Below are 23,709 nucleotides of genomic sequence, written 5' to 3'. Positions count from 1 at the left end.
AACTTGTCACTTGCACTTCCGTATAAACTTCTCTAAGATTACTCATCCTCTGCACAACTGTCTAGTACAACTAATTTCTTACATGCCTGTAAGCTTGTATCTTCCACTTGCACCTCCTGTATGCTTGTATCATCTGTTGTGAGACAGTCCATCACTTCCACAGCTGTCTGCTGTGCTACGAGATAGCTCATTGTCCGCACACCTGTACACTCGGCTCCGAGGTAACTCACCACTTGCACTCCTGTTTCATCTTCTCTAGGATAACTCACCCTCTGTACAAATTTCTTGTACAACTCACCTCTTACATGCTTGTATCTCTTGCACGGTTGTATCCTCTGCTTTGAGACAATCCATCACATGCACACCTGAATACTCTGCTGTACAATAACTCATCTGTAAAATTGTATACTCATCACTTGCATGCTTGTAGCGCTTGCATGTATGTACCCTCTCCTGTGGGACATATCACTTGCACGCCTCTCTACTCTGCTATGAGATAACTCATCGTCTGCACACCTGAACAATGCTCCGAGATAACGTATTCCGCGTACATATGCATACTGTGCTGTAAGAAAACGTATCACTTGCACGCTTGTGTACTCTGCTCCTTAATAACTCATCACTTGCACTCTAGTGTAATCTTCTGTAAGATAACTCATTGTTGCTTGAATCCCCTGCTGTGAGAAAATCCACCCCTTGCACACCAGTCTACTTTGCTGTGAGATAACTATTCGTCTGCACAACTCGTCTCTGGTTTCACCCCTTGCCTGCTTGTATGCTCGATTAGACAACTCATCCTGTGCACATCTGTATGCTCTGCTCTGATACAGCTGATCACTGACACATCTTCATACTCTTCTGTAAGATCGCTCTCTCTTCACTTGCACATCTGTATAACGTGTTCTTAAATAACGTAGAACTTTTGCATCCGCATTGTCTGCTATGAGACAACATATATTACATCTATAATGATTCATCCCTAGCCTACCTTTGCATTCTGTTCAATTGTGACACATCCAATCAACTTCTGTATTCTCTGCGGTGATTTAGTGGACGTCGAAAGTATTATGTGTACTCAATTTCTGCTCTCTATTCTTAGTGTACCAATTCCAAATACGACATCCAGCACTTTTCTTGGTCGTGCAATGTGGTGCCCTCCTGTTTGAACAAAAGATGCTCGACACCAACGCTTACAAGCTGTTTTGTCCAGAATAACTTTGGCATCAGGTGGGAAAAAACCACTGATCAGTGTCCATACGTGCCTGGGTTTTCTGTGTGCAGGGACAAAAGAGAGTCCCTATTGTGTTTGGTCTAGATAGGGTCATAGTATCTGTAACCTATTGCTTTCTTAGATGGTCTCTTATAGCATATTACTCCTTCCTGTGCGCAAATGTGGCCAGTCGCGGGCAGTATGTCTTGCGGGTGGGGGAGGCAGGGTGGCGCGCAAGGAGGGGGTCGCACAGAGGGGGCTTTAATAAAAAAAAAAGTTTAACTTACCTTTGCCGGCCCGTTCCGCGCCGTCGTCTGCTCTACAGCAGGAAGCAGCCGCAGGCAGCCCCCCTCCCCTAAGCCAATCACCACGCTGCAATGGCAGTATTGTGATTGTCTGGGATGCAACCTCACAGGAGTCTATGGGGAGGCCCTTTTCACTATGTAGGCTGCAGCCTAAATAGAGAAAATGCAGAGTCCGTATGACTGGTTTGGTCGCCGACCAAACAGTGAGCGCCCACAATAGTGGGCAAGCCACTCTTCCACGTCCCTCGAGCTGAACTGACCCAACCAAACCCTGTGCGAGAAGCAGAAACATAAAATGGTGTTTATAAAACATTTTATGTTTCTGCTACTCGCACTGCGAGAAAACAGTGGGGCAACGCTCCTCCCCCCAAATGGAGGAGCCGCCGTTATGTCGCATTCAGCTGTACATTTAAACTGAAACAGACGCACAATGCCAATTTAAAATTGCAGTCATGTAGATGAGCTGGCTGCTAATGTTGAAGCTTGTGATGGTATGGATGTATGGTGACATACAGTTGAGAAACTTCGCCCTTGGCAAAAGTTGGTCCGAGTAGGTTTTCACTCTGCCCGTCTCAGTGGAACCTCGTATTTCCTGGCAATGGATGTCCATTGGGTTGGACATCCTTTGCCTCGAAACTCTGATGCGGCTGCTACAACAATTGTTCAGGTAGGTATGAGATGGGGCGGTGGTCTTTGAGGGGAAGAAGTTATGGGGTCGCAGTGGCAGGAAGAGGGCAGTCTGCGTGAGGAAGAAAATGAAGCCCTTAAGTGATGCACTTTTTTTAAAAAAATGTGCACGCTTAAAACATTGCAGATTTTCAATATTTTCTTTAAAAAATATTGCATACACATCAAGACTTAGTGTGCTGGCTTATGCCTCTATGTACTTTGGGAAAAATCTTTCAATAAAGTGTTCTGAACTTCATTAAAAAACCTCTGCTCAATAGCAGTGGCTCCTATTAATGTGTCTACTGTGTTTCATGTTATACGCTACAGCTCGCTTTTCATATTGAGGTGCCACTTTTGGATATATAATTATTTGATTTGATTTGATTGATTTGATTAGTGCATTTGTAAAACGCACGAATGCCCAAGGGCGTTTTGGCGCTAGAGTCGGTAAGTCAGAGCGGTGCTGGCGTGTTATACAGGATGGGTCAGTTGGAAAAGAACCAGATTTTTAGCGCCTTTCTAATAGAAAGTAGCGACGTGCTGCTCTTTATAGTGATTGGGAGTAGGTACCAGGTCTTAATTGTCCATAACAGAAAGCTTCTGCGGCCCCAGCGACCCTTCTTGAACTTAAGTGTATGCAGAAGTTTAGTTTGAGCGTATCTTAGACTTCTGACCGACATATACCATTTCAGGTGAGTCCTCAAAATTGAGGCAGTGCCATGTAGTGCTTTAAAAGCCAGGCATTGGGATTTAAACGTAATCCTTTTGTCCACCGGAAGCCAGAGGAGGGCTCTTAATCCGTGGGAGACGGCCGAACTCAGCGCCCTACTCAAGAAGCCATCAGCCGACCCCACCGACCTCAAGAACTACCGCCCCATCTCGCTGCTCCCGTTTCCTGCAAAAGTCATTGAGAAGACCGTCAACATGCAGCTGGCCGCCTTCCTCGAGACGAACGGAGCCCTCGACCCCTCGCAGTCTGGCTTCCGGGCCAACCACAGCACCGAGACAGCCCTGATCGCAGCCACCGATGACATCCGAGCTCTGCTCGACAACGGAGAAACAGCGGCCCTCATCCTCCTAGTCCTCTCCGCGGCCTTCGACACTGTCTGCCACCGTACCCTAGTACAGCGCCTCAGCAACGTCGGAGTCCAGGAGAAGGCACTGGAGTGGATCATCTCCTTCCTCGCCGGAAGGACACAGAGAGTCCGCCTCCCTCTGTTCAGATCTGAAGCCACCGAAGTCATCTGCGGCGTCCCTCAAGGCTCCTCGCTCAGTCCAACCCTCTTCAACGTCTACATGAGCCCCCTTGCAGACATCGCACGCCAGCACAACCTCAACATCATCTCCTACGCCGACGACACCCAGCTGATCCTCTCCCTCACCAACGACCCCGCCACCGCCAGAGCCAACCTACACGAAGGGATGAAAGAGGTAGCCGAATGGATGAAGAACAGCCGCCTGAAACTGTACTCGGACAAGACGGAAGTCCTCATCCTGGGATCCTCACCCTCCGCCTGGGACGACTCCTGGTGGCCCCCCCCCCTAGGCAGCGCACCCAAACCAACAGACCACGCACGCAACCTGGGCTTCATCCTGGACTCCTCCCTCTCCATGACCAGACAAGTCAACGCCGTCTCCTCGTCGTGCTTCAACATCCTGCGCATGCTATGTAAGATCTTCCGGTGGATCCCCACCGAGACCAGGAAGATGGTCACCCAGGCCCTCGTCACCAGCCGTCTGGACTACGGCAACTCCCTCTACGCCGGAACCACCGCCAAGCTCCAGAAGAGACTCCAGCGGATCCAGAACGCCTCAGCACGACTCATCCTGGACATCCCCCGTCGCAGCCACATCTCCGGACACCTGAGAGACCTGCACTGGCTCCCGGTCAACAAGATAATCACCTTCCGACTCCTCACCCACGCACACAAAGCCCTACACAACCAAGGCCCAGGATACCTCAACAGCCGCCTCAACTTCTACGCTCCCAAACGCCAGCTTCGATCGACCGGCCACGCCCTAGCCGCCATCCCCCGCATCCGAAGAGCCACCACAGGGGGACGGTCCTTCTCCTACCTCGCCGCCAAGACATGGAACTCCCTCCCGACCCACCTCCGCCTGACCCAGGACCACCTCGCCTTCAGGAAGCAACTCAAGACCTGGCTGTTCGAGCAGTAGCGGACCCCCCTCCCCTAAGCGCCTTGAGACCCTCTGGGTGAGTAGTGCGCTATATAAATGCTTTGATTGATTGATTGATTGGCTCAAACCTAGGGATATCCAATACAAATCTGGCTGCCACATTCTGCAGATGCTGCAGTATTTTTAGACACTGAGATTGGATCCCCACATATAGGGCATTACCGTAATCCAATCTGGAGAGGGACTATTCTGTAACAAGTGTTTTTAGTGCATCGGGTGAATGAATGGACGTATTTTCCTGATCATTTTTAAAATTAACCAAATGGCAGAGGAGGGCCTTTTGATCTGACTAAAGAATGTCAGTTTATCATCACAGATGAATCCTCGGTTTATGGGCACGGGAACTGGACAGTCGCCCAGACTATCAGGCCACCATCTAAGTGACCAGAAAGATGAATCAGAGCCCAACAGCAGGACTTGAGTCTTTCCGCTGTTCAATTTCAGGCAGTTGGACTGCATCCACTGGTTAACCAGCGCCATACAGCAATTGAAATGGTCAGCTGTCTCCTCCACGTTGCTTGAGACTGACACCACCAACTGGGTGTCGTCTGCCTAGGAGACCACTGAGAGCCCAAACTGCCTAAGGATCGAGGCCAGAGGGGCCACATGTATTTAAATAGTGTGGGGCTCAGAGATGAGCCCTGTGGCACACCACATGGAAGTTTGAAAGCCTTGGATGAGAAGGCTCCAAGTTCTACGGAGAAGGTTCTATCAGCTAAGTAAGATGACAATAGTGTGAGGGCGGTATCTCTGATCCCCAGCTCCACTAGCCTACTGGCTAGTATTTCGTGGTTCACTGTATTGAAGGCCGCCGATAGATCAACAAAATCAAGGCAGCCTTACCCCCTGAATCCAGTATTGCCCTAAGTTCCTCTCCCGCCATGACCAGAGCTGTCGCCGTTCCATGTCACACCCTGAACCTGTATTGGGAGTGATCCAGGAGGTTCCTAGAGGAAATAAATGCATTATGTTGCTAATACTTTGTGTACTTCTTTTAATTGAGGCATTTATAAGGTCACTTGGTTACTTTTTAGCTCAACTATGTAGTGTTTTACTTTGGATGATCTCCATGCAAATCGTGTGCACACCAAGCCCTATTGTGCTGACTTACGCCACTCTGAACTTTATGAAAAATCTGTCAATAAAAAATAGTGTAATTAAAAAAATATATATGTATGAACTTGTGAATCGTCTTACTTTCCACATTCTTAGTTCTTTAAACAGTGGTTACAGGAAGCACAAAGGCAAACTTATGATGAGACGAAGAATTCTGTGTATATGGCTGCTTGAGTCTCTGATGAAATGGCAACCTACTGTACGCGGCTGAGCTAGAACCACTGTACAAGGGAATATATTTGTGGATGGGTGCCAAAGGCCATGAACCCCAAACCAGAATGTTGTGAATAAGTATTTATTTACTTATTTATTTTTTAATTTTTATTGGTTCAGTTCAAAGCCATATAAACAAAAATACATATAAAACCATTGTTTCGTTTCATAGCAAAATCGGCATAACAACACACAAAACAAGTTTGTGGTGCATATATTTAACATAGATGGTTACAAATAAATGAAAATACGAAGCACACACTAGGAGCAATCTTAATATAAAAAAGAGGAGAATACAATCACCACAACAGATTATCAAATTTTTACCAAGAGAATGATAATTCTTAGGGATCTAGATGGTTTATCATTACCTGCCACATTTTGTACCCCTTTTGCATTTTCCTGACTGATTTGATCTGATAGAGATTACATTCTAAATAAAAGACATTATAAAACTTTGCTCGCCACATTTCATATGTAGGTGCTTCATGCTTCAACCACATTGAGGATATACATAGGCGAGCTACAGCCATAGCCATAAAAATAACATATTTGTTTTTCTGATAACCTGAAAACAGATTATTATCATTAGATAAACCAAAAATAATCATCTCTCTTGAGATTAATACATCAGACTTTGTAATATATGCTAAGAATTTTTCTATAGATACAAAAAAAGGTTTTAATATTGGGCAGTCTGAAAAAATATGTACAATATCTGCCAAATCAGATTGACATCTGTAGCATTTCCCATTATTAGCATTACCCCATTTTAGCATTTTAAATGGTGTGTGGTAGAGATTAAATAAGGTTTTGTAATGCTGAGAGTATAAATTGGCAGATAAAATAATTTTATCGGCAATTAACATTGAAAAGACACTGCCGGTGTACCTAATCTTATACACCATTTAGATTCCTGCTGTTCCATATCATCGGGCTGTAAATTCAGCAAATAATTATATATAGTCCCTATACGTGATGGTCTCTTAAGTATTTCGATAAAGTTATTATGGCAAAGCGGTAAAGCATTTGGATGTTTCAGAATAAAATTACGAATTTGCAGATACTTAAAAAAGTCATGTTGTGGAAGGCTATATATATCCTTTAGCTCCTGAAATGAAGCTATTATACCATCTTTAGCCAGATTGCCTTTAGCTATTATGCCTTTTTCCTGCCATATACACATAGTACGATCTCTAAATATTGGTGGGAGCAGTTCTATAGAATTGCAAGGGGTATAAAAATTAGATCGATTCTATTAAAATGCCCTGACTCTTTTCTATAGAGGTTATGCGCTGTGCGGTCTGGCGCCCCGCATTCTTTGAGCTAGACATCTTCCCACATTTTCCCCATATTCATATCTTTCCGCACGATAAGTTTTATATTGGCATGCTATGTCCTGGCTCCAGACCCCATTAATCTTAGCTTTATATTTAGCAACTTTGTCTTGTGAATCGTTGCTATCTAAGTGTAGTCTAATATTGCGCATTAAATCATGTTCCGCATTTATTAAATCTTGTAATAGTTGCGTCATTATGTTTTTCGCTTTCTGCTGAAGGCTCCAGCCGTAGCTACATGTTTAACCTCGTAATCCTGCCTTAAAACAGTCCCATACCATTGCATAGGATGTAGAACCCCTATTGAAATCAAAGAACTGCTGGGCCCAATCTGAAACTTGTTTCACATAGATTTCATCTGAAAGAAGTTTCTTGTTAAATGTAAAAGACCGTTGTATTTGCTGGGTTTTACGTATAGGCATATCTATAACAATCGGAGCATGGTCAGAGGTAATGCGTGGCTTAACAGACATTCGAGATCCTTGAGTCATATGCCTAGGTACAAAAATATAATCTATAAGCACACATTTCTTATGTGGTGAAGAAAAAAAAGTAAAACCAGGATCCTTCAGATTCGCCACCGGCCACCCATCGATCAACCCGTGCTGGCATAGAAGTTGGCGTAATTTCTTAAATACCTTAGGCTTCCTACCTTGGTAACGACTAAACCCTGCATCCCAAGTATTCAACTCCCCATGAATATTAAAGTCCCCTAGTAAACATAAAGGGGTACACCATAGGGCCAGCTCTACATTTAAAAATTCTATAAACGCGGTGTCATCAATATTGGATCCATATACTGTACATATCGTAACAACAACATTCCCTATGACACATTCAGCAATTGCCCAGCGTCCTAAACTATCGACTTTAGTTTTCCCAGTTGCTGCAATAGACTACAGCCCCAATATAGCCACTCCTCGATTCATAGTAGACTGATTTGAGGCAGCAAACACTACATAGCCCAGATCATTCAAAACTTTTCTATTTGCCCAAGGTATATGTGTCTCCTGGAGACATATTATATCCGGTTGAATTAAACGGATCTCGTGCATCACACGTTTTCGTTTATGGATGTTATTAAGGCCACATACGTTGAATGAACACATACGAAAATTATAGCTAGCCATAACAGCTAGAGGGATTCATTGCAAATTGCATTGCACCATTGCACCAACAACAAAAAAGCAATATATTTATGCATGATATTCTATGGCTTTGACTGAATTTTTCCACTTTTTCTCCCCTGCTCACCCCCGTGCCCACCCAACCCCAACCCCACCCCTAGCACAGCAACCCCCCACCCTGTGACCCTCCCCCAACATTAAGGCAAAGTGGCCTATTGCCCCGTTGATGTATGTGAGAGCACCTCACGTGTTTAGGCGTATCCATTAATCTATAGAAAAAAAAAGCATGAGTTATGCCACATACAGCATTCTCCTCATGCTAGTGAAGTCAAATATTCTTTTGCTGGAGCTTCAGCGGTAAATAATCGATTTTGCCCCTTATATACAATCTTTAGTGTAGATGGTTGAAGCAAAAAAACCTGAGCGCCCTTTTTTTGGAATGGATCAATCAGCTGGCGCAACCGCCAGCCATTTTTTACCGTATCATGGCAGTAGTCAGGGCGTCCAAAAAATTCAATACCCTTTCCAGACCGTTTCTTATCGGGTCTTGCAAGATCATAAAGTTTTTGTCTTGCCAAAAAGTTATTTAGGGATATCAAAATAGCTCGAGGATATTGCCGACTCTGGGTACTCCGAAGTGTTTGCTTACGAAAAGGAAAACGATGTGGCCTCTGAATCTCGTGAGACCACTGCCAATCTTTAACCTCCGGAAAGGCCTCTTCAAAAAGTTCAACCACAAATTGTCTTATGTCTTGCCCCTCACATCCTTCAGGCACACCTAGAATTTGCAGATTGTTACGGCATAGCCTATTCTCCAAATCAACCAACTTTGTGTTCACATCATCTTTCAGACCCTTGAAATCATCAATATTTGTTTTAATATGAGTTACTTGATCTTCCAATGAGGAAATGCGTCCTTCCGCTTCTACCATTCTATCAGTGAAATCATGGCATGATTTTGCCAGACGTCGTACTGTATTTTGAAGTTTTTTGCAAGCATTGTGAGTTTTCAAATGCTCGGCTTTCGCCTCCACTCGTTGATCTGAGATGCCTTTCAAAATAATATCTATTGGTGTCTGGCTAGGAAGCCTCGGGCTAGAGCTGGTTTGTTGAGCAGAGTCTACTAAGTCCTGATCTTGATCTTGATCTTGACTTTCTATCGTCGGGTCCCCATTGGGGATCTCCTCGCTCCAATCTCTATCTACTTGCAAATCTGCTGTAGCAATAACAGAAGTTTCCTTGCTTGTATTTTCCAAAGAAGAAGAAGTCTCCACTTCATCCTCCAAATCCTCTTCCAGATCAGAACCCTCGGAGTGTTCGGAGAGGGAATAAAATTTGCTATCTTTGCTACTGATAGGATCAACTTCGCCGTCTAACCCTTCAGCACTATGTATTCCCTGTTCAACATCAGTTTCCCCTTCTATCGCTGAATTGATATCAGAAGCCGCTGAAGCCGCAGTATTTTGTAATACAGACGGTGAAGGTACGTGATCAGGTGGAGGTGGGTGAGCCGAGGAAGTTACTGGAGAGACTACAAGCTGTTCAAGTGCTTCCACCAAAGTCTTATCTTGGTCATTATCAGCATCTAAACCTTCCAAATCATCAATAGTTTGATTTTTTTCACCTCCAATTCCGGCAGTTGAAGTCTTCGGCATTGTTGTTTTTGCTTTAGTATTGAACATTTGCGGTATTTTTGGGGTACCGGTCTGGCTGGCTTCAGGGTCATTATTGCTACCATCTTGTTTTGATTTAGCTGCAAGGGCAGCCCGAGTCCCAATCTGATTTTCACCACTAGGCCTAGTTTTACCTCCCCGGGCAGTTTTAGGGCCCATAATGAATACTGATAAATAAGCTGAATACACACCCAGAGTAAAAAGAATAGGGGTTATACAGGGGAAGACTTAATTCTTTATGCTTATATAGCTCCGTAGCAAGGTATATTCGCCCTTATTTACCCTTATAGAGAATCAGTGCCGATGTTAGAGGGTTCAATTAGACAGACCTGCTAGTTATTTAATATATATATATATATCTATATATATATATATAGATATATATATATATATATTTTTTTATATAATAGTCTCGCCTTATAAAGAGTCTTGTATCAGCCTCTCCCCGTTTTGGCCTCACCTTGCAATTGCTTCGTTTGCTGGGTTTGCTTTACAGAGTACAAATTGGCAGCGTCTGTCCCAAACAGCATTTTCTCCCAAGTAGCTTTCAGCGCTCAACTGTTAGGTCCACACCGCTGCTTCAGCTGGCTCTGTTCAAACACCAATACTCGGCGTCGCCTCAGTGTTTTTCCTGGTGCCTGAGCCTGAGCCGTGGCTCGATGAAGCTACGTCTGTCCCAAACAGCATTCAGCTATTAACTCCAGCTGACTCCGCTCACTCACCAATACTCGGCGTCTCCTCGATGTTTTTTTTTTGGTGCCTGAGCCTGATCCGTGGCTCGATGAAGCTACACACAACAGCCTCAGCTTGCCTGACGTTCGCTAGGAATTTACTTTCACACACTTGCCATAGCCGGTAAACGACGAAGTCCTCAGGCTATACAGCGGCCAGATATCGACTCGGCTCCTGCTGCTGCGGCTCAATGAAGCTACACACAGCTGTCTCGCTTTGCCCGGCGTTTCACTAGGATTTCACTCAATCGCTGCCGCTTCTCCCAGTAAGCACCTGAATCGCGGCTCTTGCGGCTCTTGCAGCAGGTAAACGCCAAGGTCCTCGGCTGTGCGGCTGTGTGGCACGACTCGACTCCGGCTCCACGGGTTCAACCAAGCTCAGCCCGAGCATAGCCCCGGCATCGCAGCGCTACAGCAACACCGTAGTACTGTCAAAGAAACTCGCTGAAAATTCGCTGAACCTCCAAAATAGACAACCAAATGGATCGCCCAAACGGAGCTCTCACAGGTACGCCTGGCGTGCAGGCGCCATCTTGCCTCCGCATACATGAATAAGTATTAAACACAATTTTTCATTTGAAGTGAAATAGTATGACACAAGAATTCTCTACGAGATATGAAAGTGTTCATCAATTATATTAATGCAGCTTTAAAGGCTTAGAAACGGAAGGTGCACATGAGTGTCACCGGGGCAGCTTGTTAGATTTGTTTCTGTTTAGACACATTAGCAGACAAGAACGTTTGCACCTGTCTCTTTTTAATGGTGAAGGTGCATTTAACTGGGGAATAAAAAAAGTTTGTGTTTTGGCATCTGTCTTGCTATCATATCAGTCTGTGGTCGTTTTATGAAGGCACATGTAATGGCATCAAGCGGTGCACTGGATCTCTTCAGATCAAGGAGAACTCCCCATGTGGATCCTTCCAAGTTAACTTGTGTGTGCAATTCACACTTGACTGACTGCAAGTGAGTCACTCCCCAGACAGGCAGATAGTTCTCCGCAGAGATCCTCTTGCTTCTCTTGTTTGCAGCTCTGCTTTCAGTAAACCCTAGATATAAGGGGCTGTAAGTGATGCAGCCAGAATTAAACATATATTATTAACCCTATAAAGGTAAAGTATGTATGTTCGTGACAGGAGGAGGTACTTCTTGGACTTCACAATGCCAGCGCATTGCACGCCTGAGGGTGGTCTGGACACTGTAGAATGACTACAGATATCCATCAGCTGGCAGTTCACAGGGGAAATAACAGTAAATATTCACTGAGCAAGGACAACTGCACTCAGGGCACGGCGAAACTATCAACTGTTCCACTGAAACATGGGTTCTGTAATGGCATTGTAGCCCCCTGTGTAGTGTCTTGCCCCCAAGAACTCAGGCAGACACAATGAGGTATCGGTATGACATTCTTTATTGCAGCGTCCTTCTTCTCCCTATCCCAACGGCTAACTGACCAGCTGCCCCTTCGGCTCCCAGCTCCTCTCTTTCCGCCCGCCCTCATCCCTCACTCGAGCCGGTCCTAGTGCCTGCCCAGTTGGTCACTGGGCATCGACATCATTACATCTCCCCCCTCTGTGAATAAACAAAACGAAAAGGACAACAAAACAAATACAATAGACACCACGGCAAACAACAAATTGTTCTTCCTTTAGAATTGTTCAATGAAGCGATATGGCTTCGTGATCACGCGCCTGGGGCGTGACTGGAGGTTGGCACTGTCACTCTCATTCTCATCGGTAGTCTCCATCAGTAACTGACTGTCAGTCGGCAGTGTCTCTGGGTCACTTGGCTCCAGTTTCGGTTCAGTCAGTAGCTCTTTGACCTTTGGTCCGCACTTCTTGAAGTACGTCACATTCCTAGTAAGTCTTTTCCCGTCAGTTTCCGCAGTGATCATAGTTCCTTTTTGTTGTATTACTTTGAGTGGAACCTCATGATATTGGCAATCTGTCTTTCAGTGCTGCTCCTGTCGTGCCAGCACCCAGTTCCCTTCTTGGATTTGAGAGGTAGCGGCATGACGCCGTTCATCGGCGTAGTCTTTCATTCTTTCCTTCTTCATCTTGTCTCTGGCTGTGATCTCCTCATGATCAGAGTCGGAGTGCAGTTCGTGCGTTGCCATACTCATCATTGGTATCCTGGTGTGCACTGGGCGTCCTAGCATGAGAGTGGCAGGACATTTGCCTGTGGTGGAATGAGGCGTATATCGGTATGCCCACAACACCTCGTCGAGTGCTGTCTGAAGGCTCTTTCCGGTGAGTTCCGCTTGCTGGATAGTCTTTTTGATCGTGGCCATGAAGCGTTCGATCATTCCGTTGGCTTGTGGCCATAGTGGTGTGATCTTGCGGTGTGTGAAGTTGAGGTGTTGAGCAAACGCAGCAAAGTCGTGGCTATTGAATGGAGGCCCATTGTCTGACTTCACCACTAGGGGATGCCCCATGCGGCAAAGACCTCATCTAGGATCGGTATGACACACGATGCTCTTGTGGATGTGCACAGCTGTGCGATGGGGAATCTGGAGCACTGGTCCATGATGGCTAGGACGTATTGGCCCGATTTGATTGGCCCAAAGAAGTCAATGGCAATGTGTTGCCAGACACCCTCCGGTAGTGGAGACATTTGAAGTGGTGCAGGGGGATCCGGACGACTCACCAGTTGGCATTGCGGACAGTCTTTCAAGGTCGTCTCCACCATCAGGTCTAGTGTTGGGAACCAGACTCTTTCACGGAGTGCTCTTTTTGTGGCTACTATGCCCCGGTGTCCCTCGTGTGCTAGGTTGATGACCCCTTGTCTGAGTTGTCTAGGGATCACTATTCTGGTGTCCCGTAGGATGAGACCATTAATTGCTATCAACAGTTCATCATGAATATGTTTAAATGCCGCCATTTCTTGGTTGTTTTGTCCGTTGCTTGGTGTGTGTCTCCAGCCGTTAGTTTGGATCAACCGTTTCACCTCTTGCAGGGTGGTATCCGTTTGCGTCGCTTCACAGATGGCCTCTAGTGGAACAGCTGGAGGCCTTGCTTGGTTCACCACAAAGTGAATGTATTCATCAGCGATTGATTGTTCTGATTTGGCTGATCTGATGGGGTGTCGGGACATGTAGTCTGCAGGGTTTGCATCTTTTCCTGGCTTGTGGATTATGGTATAGGTGTACTCTTGGAGTCTTAGGCCCCATCATTCTATTCTCTGTGGCATTTTTGCTCGCGGATTTCCGAATATTGTGATCAGAGCTTGATGGTCAGTTACCAGTGTGAAGTGTTTTCCAAAAATGAAAATGTGGAAGTGTTCACACGCCCAGACAACAGCCAGGCTTTCCTTTTCTGGCTGTGAGTATGCCCTTTCTGTGTCCGTCACGCTTCTACAGGCTTATGCTACTATGTGACGTTGGTCTCCTTCTCTATCATATTGCGCAAGGATGGCTCCTAGTACTACAGGACTGGCATCTACTGTTATTTCCGTCTTTCTTTTTGGACTGAAGTATGCCAGGTTCTTTGCTGATTCTACAGTTCTCTTGATCTCTCGAAATGCCCCTTCACACTGAGTGGACCACTGAAAGGACTGTCCTTGTTTCGTGGGCATCCTCAGCGGGTAACTTAGTGTGGCGTAGTCAGGTATATATCTGGAGCAGTAGCTGGCCATTCCTAGGAACGATCGTACATCACCTACGTCTTCCGGGCTTGGTGTATCATTTAGCGCTACTACCTTTTCTGGGTCTGGTTTCATGCCACTTCCAGAGAATAGGTGTCCGAAACATTTTAGTGTTGGTTTGTGAAGTTCACACTTATCCTTGTTGAGTGTCAGGTTGCGTCCATCAATGCTTGACAAACTTGATCCAGTGCTTTGTTATGTTCCTCAGTCGTTGCTCCATAGACAAGGATGTCATCGCTGTAATTTAGGACCTGTGGGATGTGGTGTATTGTTCTCCTGATGGCCTCCTGGAATATCTCCGCTGCGGATGACACTCCAAAGCTTAGTCTTTTATATCTGAATAGTCCAAGTTGTGTCGAGAATGTTGTGATGTATCTCGACCTTTCGTGCAGTTCTAGCTGATGGTACCCTTTGTTGAGGTCCAGCTTTGAGAAAATCTTGGCTCCATTGAGGGAAGTGATCATGTCACTGATGTGAGGGCCTGGATGTCTCTCTCTCTCTCTCTCTATTGCCGTGTTGGGCGCCCTCATGTCTACACACAGACGGACTCAGTCAGTTTCTCCTTTCTTTGGGACCACCACGACTGGGGAGACCCATGGAGTTGGTCCATCTGTTCTCTCGATGATGTCAGCTTCCAGTAGGTCCTGGAGTTGCTTCTCCACGGCTTCTTGCAGGTGGAACGTGATTTTTCGGTGGTGTTGCGCCACAGGAGTGATTTGTTCATCTATGTGGAATTTTATTTGGCAGTTCTTCATCTTTCCCAGGCCTTGAAAAAGTTTGGGGTACTTCTTGATGAGTGTTGGTTTGTCGGTGACTCTGAATAGGATGTTCACTAATTTCAGTCGCTCAGCAGTGGCTAGGCTCAGGAGGCAGTCAGCTTCAGGCCCCTCGATGACATGGATGTATGCTGGTATTGTCCGATCTTCATATGATAGTTCGGTCTCGAACTTTCCAAGGCATGTGAGTGGCTCCTTGGCCATCCACTTATACACTTGTACGTGGGCGTCAACTAGCTTTGGTGATGGTTTCATGCGTTGGTATTCCGTCACTGGTAGATAGTTTAGCGTTGCTCCACTGTCTAGCACGAACTGAGCGGGGTGAGAGCCGACTCTGATGTCTAGGCGTTGGTATTCTTTTAGCTGATCAAGGTCAGCTACACGGTAAAGGTACTCCTTTCGAACTCGGGGGGCGGGCGATGGTGATCGAGATTCCCTTGATGACAATTGCCGAGATTGGCATGTTCTGCAAGAGCGGCAGCTAGACTGTGACAACCCAGAGGATGAGTCTCGTCTGTCCCGGACTGCTCTGACATGATGACGGTGGGCGTCGTCAGTGTCGTTCCCCGTGGTCACTCTTCGGTACTGCCCCACACATGCTTTCGAAGTGGTTGTCCCTGCCACATTTTCGGCATCGTTGTCCGAGCGCTGGGCAGGCATCTACATGCGGGAAGTCATACCCGCATCGGTAACATTTAAGTTGTCTGTCTGATCGTCCCTTCATGTGACTCGCGTCTTTGTTTCCTTTGTTTGACTGGTGGTGATGTCTCTTTGATCTGGAAGAACGAGTTCGTGGTGGAGACCTTCTCTGTTCTTGTCGCGATTGTACCCTGAAGACTTGTTCCCGTCTCTCACTTTTCCCGGTCTCCATTTTCTTTGCGTGTTTGTCTGCTTGTTCATCCACTCTTGTCATCTCCACAATCTCTTCCAACGTGCAGCTTCTCTTTAGTAGCTTGCGTCTTAGCGGCTCAGAGAGACAACCTTCTATCACTCTTAGGTGCAGTGCGTCCTCAGTTGAGAACTTGTCAAAGTCGCAGTGTTTTGCCAATCGTTCCAGACGTGTTACAAATGCCCCCATTTGTTCACCTCTTTCTTGTGTGGCCAGGTTGAAGGTGTATCGCCCAAAGTCAACGTTCCTTTTGTGTAGGAACTTGCTGTCCAGTGCTTCACGTACTTTGGTGTAAGAGTCAGAGGAGTCTGCTGGTAGGTCTTTTATGAGTCGTCCACCTTCTCTGCCAATCAGGTTCTTGAGGAAAAGCAGTGTTTCTTTGAGGTCTGACACCTTGGATGCTTGCATGAAGTCCTCAAAATCCTCTATCCATTCTTGCCATCGGAGGCCCATGCTCCTGCCGGATTCAATGACAAGTGGTTCGGGGCGGCGCAGGAGAGATGCTCTCATTATGCTCTCGGGTGCTGAGTCAGGCATTGTGCGCTTGTGGTTCTGTAGTCCTAATTCACTTTCTGTTTGCTGCTTTTTTGTTGCACTCGCCAGTGCTTGTTTGTTATTTGTCGCACTCACCAGTGCTTCTTGGCAGTAATTGTTGCACTCGCCAGTGCTTGTTTGTTATTTGTTGCACTCGCCAGTGCTTGTTTGCAGTCTTTGTTGCACTCGCCAGTGCTTGTTTGCAGTTTTTGTTGCACTCGCCAGTGCTTGTTTGTTATGTGTTGCACTCGCCAGTGCTTGTTTGCAGTCTTTGTTGCACTCGCCAGTGCTTGTTTGTTATGTGTTGCCCTCGCCAGTGCTTGTTTGCAGTCTTTGTTGCACTCGCCAGTGCTTGTTTGTTGCTTGTCAGTGCGTGTTTGCTGTTTCAGGCTCTTTGCCTGACTTCAAAATGGCCGCCGATGATTCCTTGCAGGGGATTGGTCAATATTGCCTGACTTCAAAATGGCCGCCGGGAATCTCGTTTTCAGCGAGATTTCAGTCGTTTCTGCTTGTTTCTTCGACCGGAGACACTCATTCACTCGGCGCTTCGATTTTCCACTCACCACTTGTCGTTTTCAGCCGCGATCCACCGCCAGAGTCACTGCTACAGGTGAGGTTCCTTTTCTTAGTCTTTTACCGCCCGAGTGGGCTCCCGGTTGGTTCTTTCTGGTTATTTGCTCGAGCCTCACGCGTGGGGCGAGCTTGGCTTCTTCTGCCGCCGGGTGGGCTCCGGTGGGCACTTTCGCTCGAGCCTCACACGTGGGGCGAGCGTGGCTTCTTCTGCCGCCGGGTGGGCTCCGGTGGGCACTTTCGCTCGAGCCTCCAGACGTGGGGGCGAGCTCCGCTCTGTCCGCCGCCGAGGTGGGCACTCGGTGGGCATTTTTCCGCAGCGCACTCAAGCCTCCAAATGTGGGGCGAGCTCCGGACCAATCGGTCACCGGTTGCTGCTGTGGCTGTTTGCACGCACACGGTCCAGTACCTTCGTCGCCAGTTGTAGTGTCTTGCCCCCAAGAACTCAGGCAGACACAATGAGGTATCGATATGACCTTCTTTATTGCAGCGTCCTTCTTCTCCCTATCCCAACGGCTAACTGACCAGCTGGCCCTTCGGCTCCCAGCTCCTCCCTTTCCGCCCGCCCTCATCCCTCACTCGGGCCGGTCCTAGTGCCTGCCCAGTTGGTCACTGGGCATCGACATCATTACACCCTGGTCCTGGCCAAACATGGCTCCTTCTTGAACAGTACGCGTGTGGCAACAGGTTTTGGTAACAAATAGCAGCTTCGTCAATCACAGAACCATTTGCAAATCCAGCTCGCAGCTTTTCCTGCAGTGTGTTGGATCTTCCCATTCTTACAGCTCTCACCCTGAAACCATGAAGGTCTGAAATCCCATCTCTATGAATTACAAGACAGGGGCCACACTGACCGTGCCTAAGATGGAGGAGGGGTTCATGCCCTTTGCCTTCCATACAAATAGAGAAACAATTCTTCAGATGGTAACCTCATTTTTAAAATATTAGAAACATTGACAAACATTTCATTTACTACAGGATGCGTTATACAGCGACGGTGTACACCTGAGTAACTGCCCAGCATACCTCTGCATGTGACAAGTAACTGTAAAAATAATAATTCACATTTTATTTAAGTATACACATGGCCCAGTTGCCCCGCCCCCTCTCCCCACGTACCTGTGGCTGTCCCAGAGTGCTGGCCATAGGAACCTCGAAGGTGGTCGCAGAGGGCTTGGGGAACGTCACGGTGGTAGGAAGGACCCCGCCAGCCCCTGGGGTTCGGTGCATCAGGTGCTCCCTGTGATATGAGAGTAAGAGTGAAGAGGGCTGACTCCAGAACGGTTTGCCTTTGCCTCTCCCCTTCTCATCGCCTCCCTCCCTCCCTTCCCTCCACAGCTCACTCACCTGTAGGCCTCATAGTCTGGAACAATCCTGGCCACGGCAGTGAGGGGCCCGGCAGCGTTCTTCAGCGGCCTCTCAAAGGACTGGAGGAAGACCTGAAACACAGACAGAGAACAGATGGGGCGAGTCTGATGCAGAGCAGGCAGAAGATCCTTCCCCCACATTGCAGCCATCAGGCATGCTCGTTCCCTGAACACCTTCAGAAAAACGCCCAAGACCTGGCTCTTCGGCTAAACAGATCTAAAGACCCCGACCCGACCCTCACCCCACCCCATCCCCCACACCCCCCCTCAGCGCCTTGAGACTCTCACGGATGAGTAGCGCGCTTACAATCCACCTGATTGATTGATGTGGGAAGGACCTGGCTTTGAAGACGGTTTAAAGAAGCAGGTGGGTAAGGGACTGAACAAACCCTATCACTATCAACAGAGCAGAGGGAAACATGCTCATAAAGGTCTATACTGTCGGAATTCTTTATTCAGGTGCTCCCTAAATATCAGTGCTGTAAAGGACGGCCAGGTGAGCACTGCTTTTTAAGTCTCAGTAGATGGAACACCATTTGAATTTCTGAATGTTAGAGCCAGTGCTTAGTTTAAACCAGTGGTTTCTGGTAAGCCCCCCCCACACTAATTTTTGCTTGTGGCAGCATCCACCTTGCGGGATTGAGCAGGGGCCCGCCACAAGCACGAGTGCAGTGCTTGAAAATGAGCAGACTCCGCGCGCACGCACGCAGCACTCCCGGGCTCTCTCTGTCTCTCGCTTTCTCTCTCTCTCTTTCTCTCTGTCTCTCCGTCTCTCTTATTTCCATCTTAAATGAGAACATGTTATAAAGTCCAAATCTTGGCAGAAAACGCTCGCTTCCAAGAGCGTAGAGCACATGTCTGTCCACACCCTCAATCTCAACATCTGCAGTTACTAATAGCGCTGGCCTTTCTTTTACAGTATTATGTGCCTCTTGGTAGACATTCACACAAACACATTAAGAGCCGACCTTCAGCTAAACTAGGTTATAAATATAAGTTTGTGCTATTCATTGGAGGCTGCCAGAAAGCGCATGTACGAATAACTCCGCTCGCTTGACCCGCCCAATTGAAAAAAAGCATCTTCTAAAAATGGAAGTGCACCTTGGTTTCAAATGAAGTCAGTGCTTTCCCTCCCCCACCAACATCTGTATTTCTCTCTACCTCTCTCTACCTCTCTACCTCTCTCTCTACCTCTCGCTACCTCTCTCTCCACCTCTCTCTACCTCTCTCTCTACCTTTCTCTCCACCTCTCTCTACCTCTCTACCTCTATCTCTCTACCTCTCCTTCTACCTCTCTCTAGCTCTCTCTCTACCTCTCTCTCTCTACCTCTGTACCTCTCTACCACCCTCTCTCTACCTCTCTCTACCTCGCTACTTCTCTCTACCTCACTAGCTCTCTCTATGTCTCTCTTCACCTCTCTAACTCTCTTTCTCTACCACTCTCTCTCTACCTCGCTCTATCTCTCTCTCTTTACCTTTCTCTACCTCTCCATACCTCTCTACCTCTCTCTCGCTACCTCTACCTCTGTACACCTCTCTACCTCTCTCTCTACCTCACTCTCTCTCTACCACTCTGCCTCGCTCTACCGCTCTACCTCTCTACCTCTCTCTCTCCCTCTCTCTCTATACCTCTCAACCAGTTGAATTCTGGGAAGCTCAAACCATCAGTATTTCAAATCTGCCCATGAAACGAGGGTAAGCTGAGCCCTGCAGCTCAAAAAGGGATGTTCTTTTTACATAATTTTTATTTAATAGATTTGGGAAGCAGGAGAACAGTCTCACAATTAGGATAGAGATTCACATACACTGGTGACCGCTTTTGAATTTGCTTTAAAACCATTCAAAGATGGCTGCAGCGTCTACGTTGGATGCAGTGGACTAAGTGGCAGCCAGCGCCGGATAGCACTGCTTGTCCTTTAGAAAAAAAACAAGTATTGGGACCTTATAAGTGTTTAGTTATCCAGTACAATATCCTTGGTAGATCCAATAACATCAAGTGTTGCATGGCTAAACAATTATAAGGTCCCAAAGGCGAGACCTATTGGCTATGCCAATGCTTGTTTTTCTATAGCATTGATGTGAGTGCACCCAAACAAGAGCCTGCAGAGTTCGGCCACTGTGGGACATACAGCTCACACTACATGAAACGGGCAAAGAGCTTATAAATTAGCTCTATGTGGATTACAGAGGAATATCAGCAGGCAGATCCACTATGTTTGGGTTTCAGCTCTGCATCTACAGACAGAAAAATGGCAGCAAAAATAGTCTATATAATATAAATGAGGTTTATATTTAAACGTGTATGATTTGGTTAGCATATTTTAATACACATTTGTGTGTTCCTGTGAAGAACAATTGAAAAAACTTCTGCAAAGTGATGGGCTACATATAAACAGTAAAAAGGCATGTTTTGAGGGTTACTCTTATCTATTTAACTTTTTGTTGATCAATCCCTGGGTAAGAACTGTTCAGCCAATGCACACAGTCTCAAGTCTCCCTGATTATTCAGGAGTCTCTCTGAATGCCTAACACGCTTGCATGGTCTGACACAACTCTAAAAACTTCTAGAAATTATACAGCATTATATAAAAATTAAAAAAAGAAATTATTTTCACTTTGTATTTGCAGCTTTCAGTGTATTGTGGGGTGAATAGAAACTGAATATTTTCTGAAATCCAGTTGTCAGGTATGTCTTATTTTATATCAAGAGGCTACCAACAGAAGCTAAAACCAAAATGACTACACGATCACCCAAGAATGCACACTTGCAAGAGCAGCACACACATCACACCCAACACACCTTAGGTGTTCCATCTATAAATACATATGAGTGAAGACTTTAAAAAAATGGAGTGCTGCCAATGATTGGACGGCACTGAACTCCAGCAGCTCCTGGCTCCAACACTGCAAATTATTCAGTCGTGTCTAGTTATAGTTATCATTTGCTTTACTTCAATAGAACACATTAGGCAGAAATCCTGGAACTGACATGCACACAACACAGCACCAAACCCATCACGATGGCAAAGTGTTTCTCAGTGAACAGCATAAGGCCTTCACCACGCCAGCATACATCTGAGAACCGTTCAGTACAATTTAACTTAAATATCCCACATGGACTTGTGACCCTGCATCCAAACTATACAATACACTAGTGATGCCAGCCTCGAGATCAGCCTGCCCAGGCTTCGCCATGGGCAATCATCCACCTCATTGAAAAGAAAGACACAAGTTCTTCTGTACGCACAACCAAACGATGCACCACACTGCAATAATCACCGATAGGACCGGACCAATTTTAGTTTTCACATTAAGACGGTGATTAGGAAATAACTTGGACAAACCCACTATTCACCAGACCCACGTGGAGGGCGTCCATGCGCCGAAAACACCACCGTACAATATAAATGGAAGAATGCATCAATGCAATAAAAATATTGACAACATAACATAAAAAAGCTTAATGTTATATCCTACCACAGGTATCTGAGAGCATGTTGCGCTAAATAAAATACATTTGTACTGCCAGTTATGGGATTCTTTCCATTTTCAAGCTGCTAAAGATGAAATACTCATATTTAGAACTTAAATGACTGCATTCGGACCACACATAAACAAAGATAAAGCAGTTTATAGCTTGAAGCAGATGGGACTAGCATATCGTAGCCATGCTTGTCTTATGATTAAGCGGCTGGCCACCCTTGTTAAGAATGACACTCATGAGTGTTTAGACAATTTAACAACAAATGCTATTGACGGGGCCCAGAGCTAGGGTAGGACGAATGCAAGTTGGCTGCCTACACCTCTCCCGGAGCAAAAACGTGCTCCAGTTTCCCTGTTTGCCTTAGACTGTGTATCTAGGGGTCTACAGTACTCCCCAGTACAAGTCTACTAGGGTACTCCCTACCGCATCTGGTAATTAACTCACATAAATTCAATACCAGACTGTAGTGCACCATTCACATTTAGGTACTTCGGTCCTGATGAAGTGCGAACTGACCCGTTACGGGCAAACTAGGCACACAACATGTTGACCAACTACACCTTGACAGCCCTTTAGGTACATTACTCCCACATAGGGGCACTCGCAGCGTTTTTAACCAGGCTAAAGCTCCCTAAACCATTAAAACTTGACCTAAGAAGGACTGCTCCAGACCAATTTTACTTTATCTCACTCTCTTTTGCACTACCCAGCCCCCACACCCACACGCACCTAACAGCTTCTTCAAAAAGATCCCCCACAAAGAGCCCCATTTACGGGAGTCCGTCAGGCATTGCAGGGCCGGCCTTACGAGGGGCAAACGCCCTTTGATGAAGCATGACATCCCCCGGGGTGTGTGAGGGTATCACGAAGAAATACCTGCCTGTCCCCCAAGCCCAGCCAGGAACTGCACACTCCCGTCAGAGTTAGCTTCCTTGGGAGCCTGTGTGCAGGACCTCATAACTCGGGTCCATGTCCCTCTCTTGTTTTAACACCAAGAAATGGAGCCAGCTGATTTCACCACACAGGGAATCCCCTCTTTCACGCGTGTGAATTGGGAAACATTTACTTTTTAATTTCAAACTATGCACTCACTGCAGTATGCATGGGCAATCAGTTACTCACAAGTTCTGAAGTAGTGTAAAGCTCAAGTTTGGAACAAATCGCGTTTCTTCCTCTCTGGCCAGAACAAACGGTATACCCGGTGTAAATGGATTGCCCTTTCAATTGGCCCCCAGTGCAAAAGGCCTGCAAAGTGACCTCTTGAGTGACAAGAAATCCAAGGTCTCTCCCTAGGGTATCACAAGAACACCTGGGAAAGGAGAGAAAGGAGAGAAAGGCTCTGCACATCTCGAATGAGGGGCTCACTGTGAACTTACACTTAGCAGGACTGGACTGACAGCACCAAGCTGCCCTGGCCTCCGTTGGGGTGGAGGGGGTCAGGCGAGGGTGCAAGTGTGAAGCACTGCTGCTTAACTAAACCCACCCCCAGCACTACTGCTTTTGTTACTGAGGGGGCGATATTGCAGCACTGCTGCAAAAGAAACCGGCCTCCAGTAACAAAACCAGCCCCCACCACTCCAAAACTGGACCCTACCCTTCCAGCCTCCTGGGGAAACGCCCGATGCTCGCTACGGCCAGTCCGGCCCTGTCACTTACACATTGTGCAGAGATGGTTAGCGGAGATACTTTCAGAGCAGGAATGTGGTCTGACCATTGATCGTGTAACCCTGCTCAGCATTGCTCATCACATCTCTGTTGACTATTGATGATCAATGTCAGCCTGGCCTAGGAAATGAAGCCATCTGCAGCAGCCCTCTCTCCTGGGCATCTCTGGCGCTGGCCTGTCAGAAGTGATCAGGCCCCGGCGTT

At 46.7% G+C, this 23,709-nt stretch overlaps 1 protein-coding gene across 1 annotated transcript in view; it reads right to left on the bottom strand.

The window, feature by feature from the left end:
* CCDC33 (coiled-coil domain containing 33) overlaps positions 1-23,709 on the bottom strand; it is a 1,028,600-nt gene that overhangs the window by 817,346 nt on the left and 187,545 nt on the right. Inside the window, exons 7-8 of the mRNA XM_086959778.1 lie at positions 18,337-18,428; positions 18,109-18,229 (exon numbers count right to left, since the gene is read on the bottom strand). Of these exons, the coding sequence (XP_086815904.1) occupies positions 18,109-18,229; positions 18,337-18,428 (213 nt within the window). The remainder of the gene's footprint in view (positions 1-18,108; positions 18,230-18,336; positions 18,429-23,709) is intronic.

Source organism: Lissotriton vulgaris, chromosome 2_2 (assembly GCF_964263255.1).
Source record: "Lissotriton vulgaris chromosome 2_2, aLisVul1.2, whole genome shotgun sequence".
Lineage (NCBI taxonomy): Eukaryota > Metazoa > Chordata > Amphibia > Caudata > Salamandridae > Lissotriton > Lissotriton vulgaris.
This window is presented reverse-complemented; position numbering and strand designations above follow the sequence as displayed.